Source organism: Branchiostoma lanceolatum, chromosome 15 (genome assembly GCF_035083965.1).
Source record: "Branchiostoma lanceolatum isolate klBraLanc5 chromosome 15, klBraLanc5.hap2, whole genome shotgun sequence".
Classification (NCBI taxonomy): Eukaryota; Metazoa; Chordata; class Leptocardii; order Amphioxiformes; family Branchiostomatidae; genus Branchiostoma; species Branchiostoma lanceolatum.
Window position 1 is genome coordinate 2,021,266 of NC_089736.1, and position 21,818 is coordinate 2,043,083.

At 41.5% G+C, this 21,818-nt stretch overlaps 1 protein-coding gene across 9 annotated transcripts; it reads left to right on the forward strand.

The window, feature by feature from the left end:
• Positions 1–184: 184 nt before the first annotated feature.
• Positions 185–20,813, forward strand: LOC136449241 (thioredoxin domain-containing protein 3 homolog). 9 transcript variants are annotated; one of them, XM_066449153.1, is made up of 25 exons: positions 185–319; positions 1,188–1,237; positions 1,642–1,699; positions 1,959–2,062; positions 2,857–2,928; positions 3,271–3,387; positions 4,324–4,399; positions 4,798–4,883; positions 5,502–5,594; positions 6,366–6,523; positions 6,974–7,079; positions 7,558–7,645; positions 7,995–8,104; positions 8,633–8,775; positions 9,531–9,679; positions 10,092–10,198; positions 10,567–10,604; positions 12,183–12,290; positions 15,133–15,311; positions 16,149–16,256; positions 16,840–16,923; positions 17,523–17,675; positions 18,536–18,667; positions 19,588–19,653; positions 20,647–20,813. In XM_066449153.1, exons 2-25 carry the CDS (start codon positions 1,208–1,210, stop codon positions 20,688–20,690), a joined length of 2,409 nt encoding a protein of 802 aa, XP_066305250.1. In that variant the 5' UTR covers positions 185–319; positions 1,188–1,207; the 3' UTR covers positions 20,691–20,813. The 9 variants fall into 9 exon arrangements, with proteins under 9 accessions (XP_066305250.1, XP_066305251.1, XP_066305248.1 ...); XM_066449154.1 differs by lacking the exon at positions 12,183–12,290 and adding an exon at positions 12,797–12,904; XM_066449151.1 differs by lacking the exon at positions 10,567–10,604 and adding an exon at positions 11,360–11,397.
• The last annotated feature ends 1,005 nt before the right edge of the window (positions 20,814–21,818 follow it).

The window sequence follows — 21,818 nt, forward strand, 5'->3', positions numbered from 1 at the left end:
ATAAAATAGAACGCCCGACAAAGACGCCGACAAAACACGTTAAAAACAAGCCGGAGTTTGTGCCCAGGGATATCTGAAAAGCAGATCCGTAGATCTGAGATGTACTCTGGAGAGTAGCCTATGATGGGTTTCAAATTTGGCGCCATTGTTAGACCTGACGACAAGAGACCAATCACAGCACCGCTTGATGTCACGTGATCTCCGTAGCAACCATCAACAGTTCGCGTTCGGCCCTCCCAAGTCTGCTACCAGAAGAGCAACAACAACAGCGGGTTTTGTACGTTTTACACAACTTCTTCACAAGATCAGATAACTTCAGGTGATTTCTACACATCTAATGAATAAGTAGCCTTAGTTATGTACATAGAATGCGCCGTGAGCTTCTGTAAAAGACTGAAATATGCCATCGATATAGTGCCCGTTGTTCGCCCCCCTCCCCCTTTCGAAAACTTTTAAATGACTGGAAGTTATGAAAACTCGTGATTTTTACGCAATTCCGTCTATCGCCTGGAACTTTGTGGCATTTCGTGTTTATTGTATATCAGAGGCATTAATATAAGAGGTTCAGGATTGCTAACTTTGGTTTAAAGCCATGATTTTCGCGATTATAATGGATACATAATTTCAAATAAGATAGCGCTGCGTATCTGTAGCACCAACACCTTAACTTTGATCCCAAAAAGAACATAAGTTTTTTACGACTTCTATGTAATTAACAGCCACATAAGGCCTTCTCCGGGCTAATGATACAACATATAGCAAATTAAGATATTGGCAATAAAAAGAAGATGCCTGACTTGACCTGTTGTTTGTCCTGACAGTTTTAGCTAGTGAAACACAAGATGGCAAGGAAGAAGGAAGCAGCCTGGCAGGTACAGGGTTAGAGCAGACAGTTTCACGGGCATGTTTGCCAGGTTACAGTTCTCACCTGTTCCGTTGTTGTTGTTGCTGTCTTAACTATTGTTATCGTTGTTGTTTGGAGTCGGAGTCAGGTGTACCTCACATGAGGTAGACCGTAGAAAGGTGAGACAGTCAGATGTGAGACAGATGTAGGTCAGGTGTTTGCCAGGTGAGGCAAACAGGTGAGACAGACAGGTGTTCTCAAGTGAGACAGACAGGTGAGGTACATGTGTAGCTCCAGACAGGCACCTGTTGTCGCCCATGACTAAACGTTAATTCCCCTCCAGTTCTCGTTATCAGACTTACCATGGCCAGGAAGAAGGAGATCCAGCTACAGGTACGGCTGTTGCACTGTTCAACTAACTACTACTAACTTAAAGTACTAGTAAGTTAAACATCAAATATTTGATAGCTGCTATGAAGGCAGTGTAAGAAAGAAGACATTGATGTGTGTGATTTAGAAAACAATGCTAACCATAAGGCCAAAAATCTACAAAAAAAGATATTGATTCTATTACTTGTAGTTGTCCCAATGACAAAATCAGTGACAACCTGTCCTTAAGGCTTAAGACAAAGTTAGAAAGATTGGACAAAATCTTATGTTATAAAACAAAGCATTAAACTAGCAGCTTCTTAACTTGTGAAAAGTCATACTGTATAAAACTTTCTTGATGAAGAACTCAACCCGTTGTATTACTAGTAACTATCATCCCTCACTCTTTCATCCTTTCCTCTTTTTAGGAAGAGCTGAAGAACCAGGAGCAATGGGATGATTTCCTGTCAAAGAAGGGGCTTGGCAGTAAGTAGAACTTAGAAGAGCCATTGTTGCATCGGATATTAACTGTGCCTATCAAATGTATGCAATTAAGCAATGGAGACAAGCTTGTGTAAGGCTTCAAAGAAATCTAGAAGAAATTGCTTTTTGCCTACAAAAGAAATGGAATTAACAATGTACAAAATTGCGTGGTACATTTTGTCTTAAAGATGTGTAACTGTTTACTTCAAGAATCATCTCAGAAACAGTATTGAACATCACTAACCACACATGTGTCGTTTAGTGATTGACGTGTACCAGGCCTGGGCGGGGCCGTGTGCCGCTGTGAACGGGATGCTTCGCAGGATCAAGAACGAGCTGGGGGACGACCTGCTCCGATTCGCCTCGGTAAGGCCACCATTCCACTGGACGGCACTCTTAGTTAAAAGTTAAAATCCTCCCACACCATAATTGATGTATAGGGTGGTGCCCATCTCCGTTTCATAGCCCTGGGGCCACACTGTGGTGCAATCACTGCAGCAGGGGGCTAGTCCACTGGCAGTGGAACTTCCATACTGTTTCAGAAGTATGTACCATTTTTATAAAGTCTTTGGTATGACTTAATGCGCCTCTTGCGCCCCACGTAGGTGCCCTACGTGGGGCTTGAACCACAGACCTTCTGGTCTAAGTAATTTGAACCAGATGTGGCAGTGTAGCAAAGGCGCAGACCACTACACCACAGGGACACCCGGACGGCACTCTTGCTCACCTAAATCAAACTTGTCTAATCCCAGTGATTAATCATAATTAGACTATCAATGCAAAATGTTTAAGTATAGCTGGAAAGACAACAAAACACACAAAGCGTAAAAAGATTTGTTTTTCATCTATGAAATTCGTTGAGTGCTCTGTTAAATTTGAGGTTGCAGAGAGCACATGGCGAGAGCGCTGTCCTAATGGAATGGGTGTATAAGGAACAAATATGGACAAACTGAATGTATTACCCTCCTAAATGTGTGCTTGTGATGATGGGCTTTTACAGTGTCATTGTATCCATCCATCCATTCATCCATCCATCCATCCATCCATCTATCAGTCACATAGCAATATATGTTACACATTATTATGAGTACCTTTGTAAGACCTTTCAACTGGAAGTGGTGGAGCCTAAATGTTCACGTTGTTGATGTTGTCCTCCACAGGCTGAAGCTGACAACATTGAAGCCCTGGAGAGATATCGAGGGAGATGTCAGCCAACGTTCCTCTTCATGGCGGTAAGAGTCTAAGAACTTCAACTTCTGTATCTGTATTTTTATAGCCCTTCGGGGTAACACACCAGCTTCGCAGGCACGCGGCGCGGCAGCAGCTGGTTATATCACACTGAACAACCTGTCACACCTAGTCTTTGCACATCTGACTGCTACCGTTCTTTTACAATGTTCTTACAGTACTTGCTGACAACGAGTTCCATTCTACTATGGTTGATTGAAATCATCTGTGTTTTGTTTAAGCTGGATTGTTCCCTTGTGACATCTGCCATTTCTAAATCTTACAGACTAACAGTAAACACAATCATGTGAACTAAGATTAACTGAAACCCATTCTGTACATTTCAGGGAGGGGAACTTGTGCATGTGATACGAGGAGCGAACGCGCCGTTAATCAATAAAGCCATCCCGGACCTGTTAAAGGCAGAACACAGCGTACTGGAGGATGGCTCAGAGCGGAAAGTGGTACGTACCTCAGCATTATTACTAAGGTACACAAGTAGACATCTGTCAATCTTAAAGGCACCCAGAGCATTTTATGAGGCTTGAAAACTGGAAATATTCTAGTTGCTGTAATATTGATGAAATCGACATTTAATGCTACTGTTTACCACATTTACGTGCGGATTTCTTATCAAAATGTTCAAAAGCGGCACAAAAATAAGATACATGGTGATCTTTTAGTTTCACGCGCCTAGTGTAAATAGACCGATACCATAGCCCTGCCTACCTCCGACAAAACGTAGAAATGCAAAATTAAAACATAATAATGCAAATATTTGACGGACATGCAGTCACTCTCTTATTATTGGTGGAACCGCTAATTGTGATGGACAGTCAGGATCAGTCTATTAGCGATTGGATTTTTTATCAGTTCTCACCACACAACGACATCGTATCTTTGCTCCTTTGATTTCGATATGTAATGGTATAGTGTTATTGAAACTGACTATGTGTAGGAATGACTAGAAATTTGACTTTTTTTATTCAAGTATCAAGCCTCATAAAATACTCTCACTGGGTGCCTTTAAAGAGGGAAGGTGAAAGATGCATACTTTGGTTTAGGAAATGTACAAAATTAATTACAACTGGCTATATAAGCTGGATGAAAACTACAAATAAAGAAATGTTGACAATATTATTTGCAAACATAAAAACTTTTCAAACTCTTGAATTTGAGAGTCTACTCTGTTTCAGGTTTCTTATTTCCTTTCATGATCAGTTATTCAAACAATGTCATTAATGCATTTATCCATCTTTGCATGTATTTTCATTGGTCGTTTAACACTCATCTAGACAGGTTACTTTGGGACTGAGCTTTTTTTGCAAACATTGCAAGCTTGGCACACGTATCCTCTCACAGTGCCCTTCTAACCTTTACCCTTTACCCCTTGCCCCCAGATCACAGACCCGATATTTGACCAGGAAGACAAGGAAACTGAGGCAGAAGAGGAGGAGGAGGAGGCTGGGGAGGAAGGTGGGGCTGTTGTCATGGCAACATGTGGCTGTTCAGAGTCCTTTTGTTGAGGCTTTCTAGCTATCAATTTACCACACAATAAGTGCTGGAGGTCTAGGTTTGATTGGCGTTTTAAGGAAAGAGTACACAGGGGGTATCAACAGTCGGGTCTGAAAAAAATGTTAAAATTCATCAAGTCTTAAAAGTAGAGATAGAAATACAATGTAGTTCTGGTGCATTTTGTGCCTCTTCCACATGTACACATTCAAGTGATCTCTATTGTACCAGTCACCTGTATTGTAAGGAAATGATCATTACCATAGTTTAACCAAGAAAGGAAGCATTCTAGAAAGAGTTAACACTGCAGGTACATGTACATAATAGTTCGTACACTCATGTACTGATTAATGTGTCTACAGAAGCAGGTCCTCAGAAGGAGGTCACCGTCGCCATCATCAAGCCTGACGCAGTGCAGGCCGGTCACGTGGAGGACATCATACAGAGGGTACGACTATTCAACTCATTTTCTTTTTTTAATGAACTCGCCCAGTGCAAGGCCACAGGGGGCCACTCATCTAAGCACTGAACTAATTATTAGTGTAGCAGCATCTCTTCACCCTAGGTCAGAAATATCAATGCTCAAGACTTCACTGACCCATTAGAAGAAGCAGGGGTTACGAAGGCTGCTCGGGAAATTCCCTACCCCATTTAGGCCGGAATGTTTTGGTCCACTCACACCAGGGCATGCCCCTACTCTTTTTTTGAAAGATTTTATCTGTAAACAGTGCAGATAGTGTCCAGGCAGTACTACAAGAGATATGTAGAGGAAATATAGCTGGACTTCTTCATAATGACCACCCAGGGACTTGACAGGTGGTTACTACAGATAGGATTATTTGATACTTGGGTCAATGGGAAAATTACCTAAGGGATCATAAAAAATATTGTGTTTTTTTTATCGAGATTTCTTTTCTAAGTTTCTTACCAATAGGTAAGGCAATGTACTACAATGCACATGTCTTTATAAACACATCTGAGCACTTAAGTACAGGTTATGCTGTATTTGCCACCTGTTAGTTGCAAGAAAATGTAGACATTTAATGTTTAACCTACACCTGTGCAGGTGAAAGATGCCGGGTTTGAGATCCTGGCCCAGGAGGAGAGGATGCTGACTGAGGAGGAGGCCAGGGAGTTCTACAGTCACAAGGCCGATGAGGTGAGGTGGGGCTAGTCACTGTCAGGATTAAAGGAAGTTATACTGGTTGACAGATTCAGATTGAGTACCAACACCTTGGAAACAGAGAGAAAAGATACAAATTGCACAAATGCTAAAGAAATTCAAGAAGTAAATTTATTTGATCTGTAGTGCAAAAGGAAAACTGAAATATGTTCATTCGATTTGATTTAATTTACAGAAATTTAGTACCGGTAGTTACCGTTAGTAGTAGTCCACTATGTTCTGCTGCTGCAGTGGTCTTGTATACTCTGCAGCTGCAATACAATAATTGTTTGCAAAGTAGCTCTTGAAGGATAGCTGGTTGTGGGTGTCCACACTGTAACAGACAAGATGATGATACTGAATCTTTCAGTTTCATCGGGCTATAAGCTGTCAACTCATGCTGGAACTTGACCGCATAGGCACGTGCCTCAAGTTATGCCTCAAATAATGCTAGACAGCTTGAGGCATGCTGTTTCTATTCAGAGATGGTTGCACGTCCCTGATGTATATTGCCTATTTCTGTCCCCTTACAAAGAATTCAGGTTTTGCTTTGAAGATATTTCAATCGAGAGTAGAATTCATGTAGTCTAGAGATATTCCTCTGTGCTTGCTAGTTCAAAAGAATAAGAACATTAGTTAAAGTAAAAGTGGTTCACGTTTCTTGTCTCACCTGATGGCGTTGCATCCGCAGGTGGGAGCCTCCCACCTGAAGGTATCTTCATCTTCTTGTCGTGCAAGGCGCCTAACATTAGTCTTCTGTATCTGCAGGAGTTCTTTGACGAGCTCGTTGCCTTCATGGCGAGCGGCCCCTCCCACGTACTGGTCCTGACCAAGGGTGACGACACAGGTGCCGAGGTCATCGACGAGTGGAGGAAGATCATTGGTCCGTTTGACTCAACAGTTGCCAAGGAGGAGGCACCAGACAGGTGGGTTGATTTGCTCTCAGCTGCTCCTGTGTAGGTTTGATGAAACAGATGAGTTATAAGGGCCTGAGTAAACTTTGGCAACAGGCTAGAACAGAAAAACCGGACTTGGTAGATCAGACCAAATTCCACAAATTTGATGGAAAGTGCAAATGACATTGATTTCAAGCTTGTTCTGACACAGATTTTTGTACGTATCGAATAATAAATTGCAGAAATATTGGTTTTATCTGATTGGTACATTTTATTCTAACCCAAAAGGTCTAAAAGTTAATGACCGCTTTGTTCCGCTCCCCAACCTGAGGGCCCAGTGTCTTTGCGGACCAAAAACTTGATGGGAAAGTACAAAAGAAACAATATACTTCAAGCTCAATCTGAAACAGATGTTTGTACGTTTTAACTACATGCATGAACAACCTACCCAAGTGGTTGATGAATGTTTTGTCCCTCTAGCCTGCGAGCCCAGTACGGTACAGACAAGAGCATGAACGCCCTGCACGGCAGCGACTCACACGAGATGGCCACCAGGGAACTCGCCTTCTTCTTCCCCAACTTTCAGGTCAGCTTTCTTTAAACATTCTTCAGTAGATGTTCAACTGTGTTCAGCTTGTGTCCACAATTGTTGCTAAACTTAATTAGCAGACACATGCAAAACTTGTAGAACTTCAATCTATGTTTGACAGGTTTTCATAGAAAGGTATAAACAGCAGGACAATCTTCTGTGCACTGTGTCTGCGCATATTTTGTCCATTTTCCTTCCATCATTATTCAAACCCCCTAAACGTTCTTCAATAGAGTGGCAACTATGTTGTCCTTGAGGTCCACCACCTACATTCTATGTTCAGCTTGTGCCTATTCCAACTGTTGCTAACTTGGCAGTCACAATCTTTACTTGTAGAGCTTCAGATGTTCATACATTGTATTTGTACACTTAAGTATAAACAACAGAACTTTTTTGTGTGCACAATGCCTAATTTAGTCCATCTCTCTTTTAGCATTATCCAGACCCTTTTCATAATAATTCTGTATCCCTGCAGATCCCAAAGGCAGAAGCGAAGCCTGCCGAGAAGAGACTACAGAGAACCCTGGCCCTCATCCGGCCGGACGCTCTCAAGGAGCACAAGGGTAGGACAGGATCATTATGCAAGGCTTAGATGTACGGAAATCTAATGTAAGAGAAAAAAACAGCTTGTGTTGTGAAAAGAGTCCATTAGAAACACTACATGCCATCTTGTTTTGACATGTCAAGTTGACAATTCTGACATGTTTTATTGTTTATTAAACAGTTTCAGAACTGATCAGTTATGACATTTCAAAAAAAAACATTTGATAAGACAGACACTGACAGTGTTGCTACTGTCTACAGTCTTTCCCAGCTGCGGGTCCTTGGTAATTGATTACTACAACTGTTACATCATTTTTCATGATCATGACCATCTCCTGATCAGAAAGCTAACCCCATGTGTTCCTGCAGATGAGATCTTGGCTAAGATCCAGGAGGCCGGCTTCACGGTGGCTCTGCAGAAGGAAATGCAGCTGACTAAGGACCAGGCGGCAGAGTTCTACAAGGAACACGAAGGACAGGTGGGTGTAGGACAGGTGTGAACATGAATGAAGGACATTCAAAGTACAGGTGAAAGTCTCATTGGCATATGGTGACATGAATGATATGCAAAGCACTCAAATAGAATGTATTAAATTAGTTGATGAAGGTTAGACATTCAGCTAAATGATGATGCGATAGAAAATAGATCAAGCAACCTGGATAAATTCTCAAGAGTCAAAGTGTCAGACAGCATCCACTGTCCTTCATCAGTAACTGATGAAAATATTGGATGCTGTCTGAAGTGTCACTGACAAAAGATATTGGACGTGATCTAAAATATCTGACTCTTATGAAAATTCATCAATTTATTTTGTGTCGCACCATGTGTTGAAGTGATTCACAAAATGCTATTATTTGATAAGCCTATTTAACCTTCACCCTGCTTCCTAATTCTGTAACCAATAGAGAATTGGTGCTTACTTTAGTGTGGTAAAGGTTAAGGTAATACATGTACAAAGATTGGTAGAACAAACTCACACTATCCATGTGACCTTTACCCTCCCCAGGACTACTTTGAGCAGCTTATTGAGTCCATGACATGTGGCCCACTGCTGGCCCTGGGGCTGGCCCGCGAGGACGCCGTCGAGCGCTGGAGGGATTTGCTGGGGCCAAAGGAGGTTCCTGTGGCAAAGGAGGAGGCTCCTGACAGGTGGGATTATGGAAATGATTACCTTCGCCAAAAAGGTTATGTTTTCGGATGCATGCGTGTGTGTGTGTGTATATATGAGTGTGTGTGCACATGTGTGGGTGTGTATATAACGTCATAGAAAAATTCAACTACTTTTCAACATTATAAAAGAAACCCCTCACCAAATGGACAGGTCCTTTTTCTTGTGTTCAAATCTTAAACCTGATAACATTAAACACTGTGGAAAATAATAACCTCAGTGATAACCTTTACTTTGCCCGCTAACCTTCGTGCTCAGTTCACTGTCAATGACAGTCCTGTGAACCCGCTCCACGGCAGTGATGTAACCTTTGCCCTCTAGCCTGCATGCGCAGTTCGTTGTCGAGGACATCCCTGTGAACCCGCTCCACCGCAGTGATGTAACCTTTACCCTTTGCCCTCTAGCCTGCGTGCGCAGTTTGCTGTCGAGGACGCCCTGGTAAACCCGCTGCACGGCAGCAATGTAACCTTTAACCTTTGCCCTCTAGCCTGCGTGCTCAGTTTGCTGTCGAGGACGTCGCGGTAAAGCCGCTCCACGGCAGCAATGTAACCTTTAACCTTTGCCCTCTAGCCTGCGTGCCCAGTTTGCTGTCGAGGACGTCCCAGTAAACCCGCTCCACGGCAGCAATGTAACCTTTAACCTTTGCCCTCTAGCCTGCGTGCGCAGTTCGCTGTCGAGGACGTCCCCGTGAACCCGCTGCACGGCAGCAATGTAACCTTTAACCTTTGCCCTCTAGCCTGCGTGCCCAGTTTGCTGTCGAGGACGTCCCCGTGAACCCGCTGCACGGCAGCGACAGCCTGGAGAGCGCTGAGAAGGAGGTTCAGTTCTTCTTCCCCATGCAGCAGACACTAGCCGTGGTCAAGCCTGACGCTCAGGAACACAAAGGTAAGGCTGTCAGGCTCCATAAATGAAGTAACACACTAAAGCTGCACCCATGAGTCACAGAATACAGTGATCCAAGACAACTGTTCAAAAGTCATATCACACGATAAACTGTATTATATTTCGATTACATCCTGACTTAAATCATGTGTCAGGTCTTATGATACTGGAGGTTGGATCATTTAGATCAATTTTTATGTCTTTAAGTCTTGAATGCCTTTGGGTTGGGTGTCATAAAATTACCAGCTGTCCCTTTTGAAACTGACCATCTTTTACTTTATTCTCACATGAATGCTGTTTGTAATTTATCATAATTTCATGTTCCATGTTAATGTAAAGGAGACATTAAAATTGCAAGTAGATGTCATTTACACACTCCAGGTAATTAGGTTTAGTGCTATTTTCTGTTCTGCAGATGCGATCATCGCGAGGATAAAGGAGGCCGGGTTCAACATCGCGTTCCAGAAGGAGACGGCTCTGACAGAGGAGCTGGCGCAGCAGCTGTACACGGAGCACGAGGGGAAGGAGTTCTACGGTCAGCTCGTGGAGCACATGACCAGGTCTGGGCTCACTTTACGTCATGTAATATCCTCTTTTATCATGTGGGTTTTGGAAAAGATAGATCAGATAGAGCACAAAGGGCAAGGAGTTCTTCCCACAGCTCGTGGAACACATGACCAGGTCTGGGCTCACTTAATGTCATGTTATGTCATGTAGTTTTTATATCAATGAAAAAAAAGATCACTGTTATGTTATAGCATTAGGAAAGGAGTTCTACCCACAGTTAGTGGAACACATGACCAGGTCTGGGCTCACTTTACGTCATCTTATGTTATGTGGGGCTTTTGTACCAATGAAAAAAAGATCACTGTTATGTAATAGCATTAGGAAAGGAGTTCTACCCACAGCTGGTGGAACACATGACCAGGTCTGGGCTTCACTTTACGTCATCTTAATATGTTATGGGGGTTTTGTATCAATGAAAATGATAGATCAGTGTTATGTGTAACATGCATGAAGCACGAAGGGAAAGAGTTCTACGGACAGCTTGTGGAACACATGACCAGGTCTGGGCTCACTTTATGTCATGTTATGTCATGTAGTTTTTATATCAATGAAAAAAAAGACCACTGTTATGTTATAGCATTAGGGAAGGAGTTCTACCCACAGCTAGTGGAACACATGACAAGGTCTGGGACTCAATTAACGTCATCTTATGTTATGGGGCATTTGTATCAATTAAAAAGATCTGATACTAGATTCAGTGTTATGTGTAACATGCATGGAGCACGAAGGGAAAGAGTTCTACGGACAGCTTGTGGAACACATGACAAGGTCTGGGACTCACTTTACGTCATGTTTCATCCTGGGTTTTGTAGATAGATTAGTGTAATGTTATAGCACACAGCACGAAGGGAAAGAGTTCTACGGACAGCTGGTGGAACACATGACCAGGTCTGGGCTCACTTAACGTCATCTTAATATGTTATGGGGGTTTTGTATCAATGAAAAAGATAGATTCAGTGTTATAGTCTAATGTTATAGCACAGAGCACGAAGGGAAAAAGTTCTACAGGTAGCTGGTGGAGCACATGACCAGGTCTGGGACTCACTTTACGTCATGTAATATCATCTTTTATCATGTGGGTTTTGAAGAAGATAGATCAGATAGAGCACAAAGGGCAAGGAGTTCTACCCACAGCTCGTGGAACACATGACCAGGTCTGGGCTCACTTTATGTCATGTTATGTCATGTAGTTTTTATATCAATGAAAAAAAAGATCACTGTTATGTTATAGCATTAGGAAAGGAGTTCTACCCACAGCTAGTGGAGCACATGACCAGGTCTGGGCTCACTTTATGTCATGTTATGTCATGTAGTTTTTATATCAATGAAAAAAAGATCACTGTTATGTTATAGCATTAGGAAAGGAGTTCTACCCACAGCTAGTGGAACACATGACCAGGTCTGGGACTCACTTTAATCATCTTATGTTATATGGGGCTTTTGTATCAATGAAAAAGATAGATCAGTGTTATGTGTAACATGCATGGAGCACAAAGGGAAAGAGTTCTACGGACATCTGGTGGAACACATGACCAGGTCTGGGACTCACTTTACGTCATGTTTTATCCTGGGTTTTGTAGATAGATTAGTGTAATGCTATAGCACATCTTATGGTAGTTTTCCTCTGAGTCAGCAGACAATGAATACCATAAGTCACTGAGTGTCATCAATAGGTACATGTAGTTAAGTATCAATGAACAGTTTGGCATTGCTGCTTATAAGGTGTGAAAAGTTCATTTCCAGAAAGTTTTCTTCACTTAGTAAGATTCGAATATCAGAAGCTCAATAGTTAAGCAGGTGTTTAAGCTTAAGGTATTATATTTGCATGTAAAGCCACATATCAGAAAGGTGTCCCCTTGGTGCATGAGGATCCAGGTAAGGTGTTGATGAGTGAGAATCCAGCTGTGTCCTAACACTTGTACCATGACATGTTCTGTAGCGGCCCGTCTCTCTTCATGGTCCTCTCTGTGGAGGATGCGGTGGAGAAGTTCCGGTCGCTGATGGGCCCGACCGACCCGGAGGTGGCCAAGGAGCAGAGCCCGGACTCGTAAGTCTGCTTCCCGCGTCTCAATCCAAACACCCGGGGACAGGAGACATGGGGTCTGGTGGAGACTGCCACTGCACTGTTGCAAACTGGAATTACTCAGGAGTGCATTTTGCAAAAGACACAGAAGAAATTTAAAAAAAAAATCACAATTCTATTTGAACCTGCTTCTTGTCGTTGAAACTGAAAGCTGGAAATTTTCAACAGTTAATCAATAGTCTCAACATTCTATGATAAGATATTCCGGAGATACTTTTTTAAAAACCCAGCATTCTGGTAAAGAAATTGATGAGAAATTTGAAACAAGAGCAATCAACAAATTTCAGGATCAATAAGCTCTGAAACATTTTTGACAGCTTTGGCTCAAGATTTATGCAAATAAAAGAATGACTTATCTACAAGATTCCACCAACAAAGTGGTTGCAGTCTCCTTCCCAGCCCCATGCGCTCTCCTCCCCGGGGTCCCCAGGCAGGTGTGTAATGGTTGTTGGTTGGTGTCTCCTCCCCAGCGGGTCCACGCTGTTCCTCGTGCTCAGTCAAGAAGAGGCCGTGGATCGGTTCCGTTTTCTGATGGGTCCTACTAACCCCCAGCAGGCCAAGGAAGCCTTTCCCGATTCGTGAGTCTTCAAGATGTGGGCTGGTCGGCTGGAAAGTTCCTTTGGTTACGAGATAACCAAGAAACCACAATTCCATCTACATGCATGACGGCTTCATGTTGCATCATGGAGAAAACGTGATGCAGACTGTGTGCATAGGCATGGCAGCATGCTGGCATGGGTATGCATACAGGTGCAAAAACTGAAATCTTGTGGAAAGAAATTAAGTGTTTAGCCCTTAACAATGTTACAGGCTAAGAGTACCAATGATCATTTGGAACAGGCCCATAACATTGGTTGCAGGTAATCTCCTAACAGATGTTGAAAGGCAAAATCGTAACATCGTTTTCTCAAGCTACCAGTTCTGTAGAAAGACCCAGTGCTCCGCAGAACCTGGAGCTTGAGAAATTTTATGATTTTGCCTTAAGTTTGTACATCTGCTTGGAGATAAGGTTGCGGGGTAAACCCACCTGTAGATCTAAGAAAAGTAGCTGATATAGACGCTCAGACTTGTGAGTGTCTCCGACTTGTGCAATGTGTGCTGGAAGTGCTTCCTGATGGCATTGTGGTTTGAGTGGAATATTCCGCCTGTCTGTTCGTCTGTCCAGTTTGTGGCAGTCCCATATAACCAGTTACGGTGGAGGGGCATGGCGCAAAACCCGCTTGGCTCTAAATGTGCTGCTGGCAAAGCGTGAACTAATCAGCAAAAGCGGCTTGATTCTGTGCAACTGACAATTTTAATCACTAAATGTACTATAGCAAAGTGCTTGTCTTCATAATAACCAGCTTACAATTTTCCAGGCTGAATTTTCTGCTGCAGTTGTCTACATTATGCAAGTGCTGCTGCTGTGGCTTTATATCAAAATCTCAATCCAAATCCTGACATTTATCCTAAGCTTAAGCTTTGCACTACAATGTACAGCATACAATGCAGTCACACCTATCTACAGTTTCTACAGGACTCCTGAACAAAATGGTTACAATAGGTAGCCAATGTACCTTTAAGTTTAATAGATTCGTTTAAAATGCTTGGGTCAATTGGAGAATATCCCTCGACGGACCACCTAAAAGTTACCACAGGTGGTCCTTACGTAAATATGGTTCTTTGTACAGGCTTGACTGCATTTGCTTTACTTTTGTGTGATTTTTGTTGTTTGTGTGATATGCTAATGAAGTAGGCATACTTAATCTTGAGCATTTTTCTAAAACCATGATATGTAAAATCGCTTGCTGAATTATAGTTGCAGTTGTGTATCTAATGTGTTATAGTTACTGCGTTGATTGCCTTTTTTGTCTTCTTTTATTCACTTTCTTATTATTTTCATTGTTTTATTTTATCTTCTCTTTATTCTGTTTTATTTTGAATCATGGCATTGTTTTATTTTACTATTTTACTATTTTTTTTTGGCGATTGTATTTCTTTTGCTTTCCAATTGGCAGTCGAGAGTGCGTGTGTTTTTTCCCTGCCTAGTTGCTATGCTAACTGTGCCACTACACCAACTAATTGGTGAAAAAATGTGTCTTTTTCTACCAAGAACAAGAACGAAAAGAAAAAAAGTCTTGCCTGAAACTTGTGTCCATTCTTGAAAACATGAAGCTCAAGCTCATAAAATTGTTGAGGACGTTTCATTCTCCCCCAAAATGTTACAAAACTTCAGAAAGGATATCTAAGCCCACACAAAGTTGCTTTGAAATTCACAAAATTGATGAAAAAACTGTTGGTCTGAATCCACAAAAAATGAGATGAAAATCCTCCCAAATGATCTCTGATACATGATATCCCATCAACATACACTTGTGATATATGAATAGAATTTTGAAGTCTGTCATAGTGAGCCTGACTGGCCAATCTAGGAATTATTTCTTGTTGTTATTAGAACCTTTTGTGAAGAAGAAAAACTGTTCCACTACAAATTGATAGACCAATCCCACATTTCATCATAACTAGCTGTCAGTCAGTCAAATTTGTACTTTTTACATAAGAAATTTCCATTTCTCGTTGAATAGCTATTAGTAAGCTTTTTGTCTACAGGGAGCTAGAGTCAGTGGGATTGGTCTATCTCTCGTACTTGTTTGGGTACCTTGCATTGATGATTTTCGAACATGTTTCCAAGGCTACAGGCGCAATTTCCATTTCTCATTGAATAGCTAAGCTTTTTGTCTACGGGGAACTATAGTCAGTGGGATTGGTCTATCTCTCATACTTGTTTGGGTACCTTGCATTGATGATTTTCGAACACGTTTCCAAGGTTACGGGCGCAGTTTGCGTCGGACATGCTGAAGAACGCGCTGCACGGCAGCTCGAACCCAGACCACGCCCAGGAGAAGATCAAGGCCATATTTGGAGACATCGAGTTCAACATGGACGGGACGGTGAAGGGCATGGAGCCGGAGTTGGACATGGTCACCGAGGGGGACAAGGAGCCCGGTAATGTCTACTTCCTCTGCAAACATTGGTTATGATGATACATACAATACAACACGGGTATTCCGTATTGACCGCGGGTAGGATTGCCCGATGACCCAACCAAGAAAACACACATTTCAATGCAAAATGCGCCAGAAGTTGAGAAAAGTTGATGTCCTCGAACAAAATATTGTAACAGCCACACATTCCAACGCCCAAATCCGGTAAACAAATGTTCGACAATGGGCACTCAAAATATTCTATGGAAGCCTAATGTGATAACGCAAAGTTATCAAACGTTTTTGCGGCCCAGGTATGACATGAAATTAGTTCAGTTCCAACCAAATCAGGATTTGCTCAGCGTTTGTTCATGAAAAAGTCAAATAGGCTTGCTGGCCCTTTTTCATTGAGGTCATGAAATAAATCAGGTAAGAGTCATGATTAGTCAAAGTATAACTAAGGTACAGATGACTTGACTGAAGTCCTAGTAGACAATAAACTTCATGGTCCCCTTTTGTTGAAATCATTCTGATCATGTCAGAATATAGAAAACCTACATGTACAGTGTGCCATTTCTCCCGTAGTTATCACTGACTTCGATATTAAGGTGGTGGCCTTTAGATAATCTCCATGCCTACAGGGTGGTTTCCAGTCTTTATTTAGTCCGCTCATAAGTGATAGAGGGCCAATGGTCACATATGGTCAGTGACCTTGGATAAAACTGCTGTCAAACTCCTTCATCTTGTTCTCTTTCCTTCTTCCCATCTCTGAGGTGAGTGGGGTTATTTTTGTACCTGCACAACGCGATGTTAAATGCTGCACTGTAGAAATGTTGCATGTCGGCATGTTTTAATATAGCCGAGGGTGAGGAGGGAGAGAAGGAGGGCGAGGGCGAGGGAGGAGAGAAACCAGCAGAAGAAGAAGGAGAAAAGAAGGAAGAAGAAGAGGCAAAGCCAGAAGAGGAAGGTAAAGGAATCAGAAAATATTTCACCTTCTCAGGTTTGAAAATGCAGTTGTTGTGTTATAAATGCTGCCTTCAAGGCCTCAATTGGAGGGTAAGGCCACACCATTTTAATTTCTTGGTTAACAGAATTTAAAAGAAAATGCTAGATTGGAAAATCAACATGAAAACAGAATCTGAGAGGAAAGTTTGTACTTTGGTGCACACAATTTCAGGGAGTGAACAGGGTCAGGTGCAAGTTTTCACCCCAGCCTTCTGTTTTCATGATTTTCTGTGTGCTAAAATTTAGAAAAAAATCTGTTAACCAAGAAGTTAAATTGGTGTGGCCTAATAGTGATCAAAAAAAGACATTCAAAGCACACCAGGGTAAGATTCACAACCAGCATCACAAGAGAACTGTTATTGGTGTTGCATATTTCTCTGAGAAAATACAGAACTAGTCTTGAAACAATTATAACCTCAAAGAAAGAAATTTAGTTTAACAGCTTATTGGATTGCTTGTTAATCTTGCACAAGCGTTGCACGCTATCCCATCACATGGCTTGCTTGTCTCACCTGTAAACACACCTGTGCTCACACCTGCACCAGGTGAGACACCTGCAGCTGAAAAGCCTGCAGCAGAAGAGCAGAAGGAGGAAACACCTGAAGGAGGAGAGGAGGCGAAAGCAGAAGGTAGGGGTTCCCATTCCAACTGTACAGCAACCCTCTCAACTACCTCATTAGCTGTAGTAATTAGTCCCCCTAATAAACCTTTCGTAGCATTAGCTTTGCTCTAAAAGTAGACTTAGACAGTAGATTCATTAACCCTCAACTCCTACTTTTAGTGATAAAAATTTTAGAAAGGAAATTTAACATTGTGTAGTTTAGCCTGTAGGATAGCAACAGCTCCAATGGTAATGCATGCAGCCACAGAGCACTTAGTTCATGTAGTATAACTTGCTAGTATGTAGATAGAATGATTGCAAATGTGTGCATGTTATCAGAGACTCTGCCTACCTACTGCAAAATGAAAGTTTTACAAAATTTCTGAGGAAAAAACAGCGGCAAAAGGACATGATGCAGCCATTTCCTTCTTTAAGAGTAAGTCATGGCTTTATTTCTCCTAAGAAATCTAGAAAAAGATCCCTTCAACAAAACATAAATCTTGAGAATATTGTTAAGTTCAATATATTTGTGAAGACCAAAAAGGAACCATTGTTAGAAGAAGAGTCTCTCTTCGACATGCACACAAACCTAACACTGGAGGGCATGCGTGCAAACTCTTGCTGTAGAAGGAGGGAACGAGGGAGCACAGGAAGAAACGAGTGCAGAGCAAACAAATGATGCAGAGACTAAAGATGAGAATGAACAGAAAGAGGCAGGTGAAAATGAAGGGAGTGAACAGGCTGAAGGGAATGAGGGAGAGAAAGAGAGTCCTGAGGAAGGTTAGTTGTAGGTACCTGGGGGACGGGAATAAGGTTCTCAGCTTTGAAATGGTGGCGGGAAAAAGGTCACACCTTACTGCGCATGACTTGTTGGTGACACATTTCACACTATGTACTTTGCGATTTTCTTTCAAGTGGTGAGGAATTTTTCTACAACTCTTACATACAGACACAATAACTTCCTTTTTTCCCTTTTGCATGAGAGGGGTCAAGGGTTCAATACAAGTGTCTAGAATAGTCTTGTTCCTTCCATCAAACTCTACAGTTTGATTTGAACATCTACCTTCTATCTTACCCTAGTGGTTTTTACATCATCTTGATCTGTTATAATTTTATTCATTAATATCTAGTCAATTATATTCCTTATCTATTTATCAGTCTTCCCATATGACAGATTTAGGGATTTGGTTAGATCAATGATTTCATTTATTAGCCATTCCTTTTTCTACTCAGCTCTAGTTCATTTATCTGTAGTTTTAGTTTTGTCTAATGTTTGATAAGTAGAAAAAACTACTAGATAGACTCCATTTCCCCTAGCATTAACTCACAGTTTGTAAGAAAAAAAAACTACTTTGAGAAATAAAATCAAAGGAATCAAGTCAAAATTTACATTCAGTGTCTTTCCTCATGTAAGGTTGCCAGAACCACCTAGCCTCTGTAGGAGCATCTGACAATCTTGTTGTGCTGCAAAATCAGTTTTCAAGACTGCGCAATTCCAGTCAAGTTCAAGAAAGACCGTTGTCCATTCATATCACACCTTACTACAACACTAGAAATATCACTTGCTTGCATGTAAGCTACACATTTGTCTGCACTGGCTTCACATAACCACTGCATGCCATGCCTTCACTCACCGCTAGAGGGCACTGCTGAGCCTGCAGCTGAGCCAGCTCAGGAGGAGGGGGGAGAGAAGGAGGAGAGTACGGAGAAGGAGAGCGAGGAAAAACCCGAGGGTGGGGAGGCTGAAGCTGAGGCTGCCGCTCCCGCAGAAGGTGTGCTTGTGTGACGGGGTTTGCTCTGAGGGATTTTTAATTCATGTGCAGGAATTGTGTCCCTCTCCTTGGTACTGAAATACATTTCATTTGGCAGAATATGCTTTAATGGTTAAGATTTAGGAAAATAGGATACATGATTATGTAGGCCTTAGTCCTTAGTGCTGACATAACTGCCCTTTAACCTTGAGCACACTGAAGTAGCCGTTTGGCACCCCATTCTCTTAGGCAGCAGGGGGAAGGTTAAAAGCAGGTTAAAAGTCATATGCTAGCTGTGACACCAAGATCCTAACATACTTAGAATTACACTTTCTCTAGCAATAAGAAAAACAGAAAAATGAACAGCTTGTTGGACCAGAAAGATTGACTGTGTCCCTGTCCTTGGTGCTGAATTTACTTTCCTTTGAAAGTAGATGAACCAGATGATTCAAACTTGTTGTTTTTCTCTAGCAATAAAAAAACACCCTGAAAGGTAAATTTCTATAAGGATAATGTGGGGTTTGCAATCATTTGAAGGAATGGTGTCCCTGTCCTCGGTGCTGAATTAACTGCCATTCTGCAGAATATGTTCCCAGAGATAAGGGGCCACATGCAGAAGGTATGATTCAGCACCCCTGTTCTACCGTTTAGAAAAAAACAAGGATAAACATGTAGGCCTTGTGCCCCTGTCCTTGGTGCTGAATTCACTGCCCTTTTAAAGCAGATAAAACCAGATAATCAGAACTTGATGTGTATTTGCTAATTGTAGCACCAATATTCTAACATGTTTTTATTACACTTTCTCTGGCAACACGAAACTGGTTGTTGGAGCAGAAAGATTGTATTTAACATTCCTTCATTTGAGTGCAGATTTAGATTATGACCCGGCAGATTAATGTTAATGGAGGTTAAAGAGTCTGACACTGTTTAAATTTTTTTAGTTGGAGAGGGGGAAGGAGAGAAGGCAGACGAAGAGAAGCCAGTCGATGACGCAGAACAGAAGGAAGGTGAGAAAGACTTCAAAGAAGATTAAGCAAAGCATTCAGATAGTTAAAAAGTCATTTCCAAGAATAGTTTCTCTTTAGGAGATTCCTGACTTTTCCTTGATCAAACCAAACAAATTTGCTTTGTGGATGACATTTTTAAAGTCTCAATTCTGGTTTAATTGTGAGTCAAAATTTCTAAGCTTTTTGTGACAGATAATATAATGTAAGACATAGAAGATGCTAAATCAGTTGTCTTTTTTTCTCAAATTTGGAGATGCATTTGTGTCTTGTGTCATACATTAAGAATGGTAAATTGTTGGTTTCATGGATGTACAAGGATGGAAGCTACTTCAACAACTTTATTTTATGTAAAACCTTGGAAAGAGGTCAATGCGTTGCTTTACTTATGACACATCATCTCCCATATTTCCCCCAGCTGCATTTAACATGGGCTTTGACTTCTGAGGTTTGTTGTTTCCCCCTGCACTGGTGGCTTGAACTGTCACTGATTGTAACAGGCTTGCTCAAATAACTCAGCATGGAGTCTTATTCTTATTTTCTTGTGTACCATGAGGCACCAGATCTGTTCACTTGTCTTCGGTGAACAGTTTCGACAGTCAGAAATGCTAAGAGCAATGTGAATAGCAATGCATTGAGCTATGCACAAGCCGAGGCATGCTGCAAGTTGCATGGCAGGACATTCATGTATGTTAGCTTTGTTGGGCTGACAACCAAAGTGGCAGTGCTTTATTCAGCAGAGGTTTCAACAATAATCAATCTTTGTTGGTGTGAATATCGTATGATCGAAAATGTATTATTCATAATTTGCAAGGACAGAAATATCAAAAGCTTGCTTTTTCCTCACTTTCCTGCAAGCAAAAAAACACTGTATTTGTATAAAACAAAGACGCTTCACAAATCAAGCTGTTGCCAGACGTTGGTATTGTATTGACGTTACTTCAGTAGGATATTCTAAACGTACAGTTTCTGACCATCCTGTTGTATTTATTGCAGGAGAGAAGGCTGAGGAGAAACCAGCTGAGCCACCAGCAGAGTAGACAGACACTACTCTGGCCTTCCTCATGTCTGCTGATGAATTCTACTGAAGAGTTGATGTACAGTAATGCTATGCAGATTTATTGTTTGAATATAGGAAAATTATACATCTTTAGGTGCAAAATATGACAGCTGTTTTCTAGGCTGCAGGACGCAAGCCTTTGTGTATACAGTTTTGAATGTTTCTTCTTTTTTTCTGTTACTACATGTACTACATTTTTGTGTATATGATATTGTACTAAATTATCATAATGTGAAATGCATATTGTATATACACAGATTACATGGGGTGAACATTTGCATTTACTTTTGTGTGGGAAAAGTTTAGTTCAGGACAACTAGAAAAAACTACTCACAAGATGTTTTGATTTTGTCATGAGATCCATAATCTAATTGCTTTACAAGATACTTTGTACTACTTTGTCAAGTGCCAGATCTCTAGAGTCAACACTATTGTCTTAATTAGCTTAGATCTTGGCAAGTTGTGCAGCCAGACACGATTATCACAAGTACTGCTACTGACATACTAGCTGTAGTTTGGTTTGTTCTTACGGTTTCTTTTGTTATTCCTTTATGTGTTTGATGTGTACAACATCAAGAAAATGTATTTTTAAATGAAATTGGACAAGCCTCCACCGACATGTTTGTTTCTTTTGTATCGCATAAGCAGTAAATAGCCTTTATGCTTAACACACCAATTTTGTACAGTATGTACAAGCTGCGTAAGACTGGATTGTAAGGATTGATCAACTCACACCGGGATGGACCCGTTTTGATAAGTGGTGGGTTCTTTAACGTGCTCAATGTACGGCTCTCTTCAAACGCGTGACCTTCGTTATGTCCCATCTGAGAGGACCTCCCTTAAGCCGGTGTCACAATTTATGCGAGCATCGGCCAACTTTGTAGATCGCCCGAAACTCGCCGAAATTCAAAAGTCGCCCAAGCGTCGACCGTACTTTCCAATTAAAATCTCGGGTAACGTCCGTCGAACACTAAAAACTAAAAATCCCCCATGAGAAGGTACCGTCTCTTGGACATGGACGAAGTCAGTATTGACTAACCTCAGGTAAAAGGCTTTTGGATCGACTTTGATTTCTAAAAATCGCCAGAAGCCCACGTAATCGACAGGA

Coding starts and splice junctions, on each gene's coding strand:
- LOC136449241 (XM_066449149.1), top strand. CDS start 1,208: ATGGCCAGGAAGAAGGAGATCCAGCTACAG. Junction 8,105..8,632: donor ACAAGGAACACGAAGGACAG/GTGGGTGTAGGA, acceptor TACCCTCCCCAG/GACTACTTTGAGCAGCTTAT. Junction 12,291..15,132: donor AAGGAGCAGAGCCCGGACTC/GTAAGTCTGCTT, acceptor CACGTTTCCAAG/GTTACGGGCGCAGTTTGCGT.